At 36.9% G+C, this 2,920-nt stretch overlaps 1 protein-coding gene across 2 annotated transcripts in view; it reads right to left on the reverse strand.

Annotated features, from left to right (window-relative positions):
- Nucleotides 1-228: 228 nt before the first annotated feature.
- LOC107678747 (cdc42 effector protein 3-like) overlaps nt 229-2,920 on the reverse strand; it is a 6,154-nt gene continuing 3,462 nt past the window's right edge. Inside the window, exon 3 of one of the 2 annotated variants that reach the window (XM_016474124.1) lies at nt 229-1,015. In XM_016474124.1, coding sequence (XP_016329610.1) covers nt 390-959 — 570 coding nt within the window. In that variant the 5' untranslated portion in view covers nt 960-1,015 and the 3' untranslated portion in view covers nt 229-389. Of the gene's footprint in view, nt 1,022-2,920 lie in introns of both variants that reach the window. The other variant, XM_016474123.1, reaches the window with a different exon arrangement.

A 2,920-nucleotide genomic window follows, 5' to 3' on the forward strand; every position in this document is an offset into this window, starting at 1 on the left:
TTGATAATAATAATAATAATAATAACAATAATAATAATAATAATAATAAATGTTTTTGAGCAGCAAATCAGAATGATTTCTGAAGATCATGTGACACTGAAGACTGGAGTAATGATGCTGAAAATACAGCTTTGATCAGAAATAAATTACAGTTTAACAGATATTCAAATAGAAAACGGTTATTTTAAATAGTACAAATATTTCAGAATATTACTGCTCTTGCTGTATTTCGGATCAAATAAATGCAAGCTTGGTGAGCAGAAGAGACTTCTTTAAAAGACATTAACAATCTTACTATGTCTGGTATACCGCATATCGCAATTCAGCCAAAAAACACTGAGATATGATTTTTTGGTTATATCGCACAGCCCTATTTCCAGTTCACGACTCTATTGATGGACTTTATCCATCACCTGCAGCACGGAGTCCAGTATGGAGGGTCCCAGATCCAGACTGAACGTGAACACTGTGTCTGTTTGGTCCGGCTGTGTTTCCTCTGGGTTGGTTTGGGTTGAATCCCGTCCGGAGCTTAGGCTGCCGCGTGCAGGACTCCAGCTGATGCCGGTCGGCTCTGTGTGTGAACACGTGTCCTCGTCTTCCTCCGTGTCCAGGAGGGGAAGCGAGCTGCACTTCTGCCTCTGATGGGCCGGGGTGTGCTCCCAGACCGGGCTGCACCGGCTCGCTTCGTCCAGGTTGACTCGAGGCGGCTTGGGCGGCGGCGGGAGGAACAGGTTCTGCTCGCTCTTGGAGCTCTGCAGCAGGAGACTGTGGCCCTCCTTCAGGAACGACAGGTCTCCGAAACTGTCCGTGTGTCCGTCTGCACCGATGTGAGAGAGATGCCGGAAATCACCCAGAGGAAGGCTGATCATGTTGACCGACAAAACCTCCTTTCGGTTCGATAGCCTCCTCTGCCAGTGTCCAGACGCGGGCTTGCGGAGGAACGACGTCCTCAAGGGCATCTTCAGACTTCAGCAGTGTGACAGCATGTGATGCGCGTCAGCTGGTGGCAGAAAGCCTGGTTCTGGAACAGATTATTAGAGGAATAAGTCATCAAACCTGACAATAATCATTGCAATAATTATCCGACAAAAAATATATCGTTCAAAAAGTTTGCCGAGTCATTTTTTTTTTTTGAAAGAAAGAAATATTTTTATTTAGCAAGGATGCATTAAATTAATCAAAAGCGGCAGTTTAAAAAAAAAAAATTAATTGCCGCTGGTTCTTAATTGCTGTTAAATATTTTTTTTTGCCTTGTTTTATTAGCCTACACATCATAAATTTGGTGTTTGGCTTTTTTTTCTTTTCTTTTTGGAAAGAAATTAATACTTTATATTCAGCAAGGACACATTAAATTGATCAAAAGTGACAGTAAAAAAAAATTCTTAATTGCTATAAGTCTTACCGGTTTATTAAACTATGTATATGTATATGTATGTACAGGTGCATCTCAATAAATTAGAATGTCGTGGAAAAGTTCATTTATTTCAGTAATTCAACTCAAATTGTGAAACTCGTGTATTAAGTAAACTCAATGCACACAGACTGAAGTAGTTTAAGTCTTTGGTTCTTTTAATTGTGATGATTTTGGCTCACATTTAACAAAAACCCACCAATTCACTAAAAAAATTTTCTTGGTGGCTGTTAAAAATCGCAAATATTGAAAAAAACGGTTTTCTTAAATGCTGTACGCCTTATTGATTTATTAGCCTATATATCATACATTTGGAGTTTCGAGTCAAAATAAAAAAAAAATTATTAATACTTTTATTCATCAAGGACACATTAAATTGATCAAAAGTGATTGATCAAAGACATTTATAATGTTACAAAATATTTATTTTTCAAATAAATGATGTTCTTTTGAACTTTCTATTCATCTGTGAATCCTGAAAAATAAATGTATCACAGTTTCCACAAAAATTATGTTTTCATCATTGATAATAATCAGAAATGTTTCTTGAGCAGCAAATCAGCATATTAGAATGATTTCTGAAGGATCATGTGACACTGAAGACTGGAGTAATGATGCTGAAAATACAGCTTTGATCACAGCAATAAATTACAGTTTAACCGATATTCACATAGAAAACAGTTATTTTAAATCATAATCATTTTTCAACATTTTTACTGTATTTTTTATTAAATAAATGCAGCCTTGTTGAGCAGAAGACTCTTTGTCTGATCCAGCATATGTACTGTAGCAATCTCAAGCTGTTGATTGTAACCAGTATTTGACTAAAATTAGATTAAGTTTTCTTTCAGCTGGTTACAGATTAACAGTTGATATTGCAACGTTTAACAGATATTCACATAGAAAACAGTTATTTTAAATCATAATCATTTTTCAAAATTTTTACTGTATTTTTTATTAAATAAATGCAGCCTTGTTGAGCAGAAGACTCTTTGTCTGATCCAGCATATGTACTGTAGCAATCTCAAGCTGTTGATTGTAACCAGTATTTGACTAAAATTAGATTAAGTTTTCTTTCAGCTGGTTACAGATTAACAGTTGATATTGCAACATCTTTACAGCCACTGACATGTTTCGTCTTACAGCAAATGACTTTTGATTCTTCCGTGAGAACGGAATTTTAATTGCACAATTCGATTCTGGATTCCAGCGTAACCAGTGACCTGCATTCTCCGAGCATGTTCTCATAAAGCGCTCTCTTTAAAGTATGAACACGGCTAAATTAGTTTGGTATACAGAGTAATTAGTTCCATTTGTTGTGATAATGTTTGGCATCGTCGCGGACGGTCGTGGTTCTGTTTCGTGGTTTACAGTTCATTAGATCAGTTTTCGTGACTCGCAACACTCACTCTTTAAATTTGGATGGCACTACAGAAAACATGTTTTGTTGGCCAATAAAGGTTTTATCGGCACTTTAGTAGCAGCGGGAGACGGCAAACGCATAACGGC

Source organism: Sinocyclocheilus anshuiensis, unplaced genomic scaffold (assembly GCF_001515605.1).
Source record: "Sinocyclocheilus anshuiensis isolate Anshui unplaced genomic scaffold, SAMN03320099.WGS_v1.1 scaffold208, whole genome shotgun sequence".
Classification (NCBI taxonomy): Eukaryota; Metazoa; Chordata; class Actinopteri; order Cypriniformes; family Cyprinidae; genus Sinocyclocheilus; species Sinocyclocheilus anshuiensis.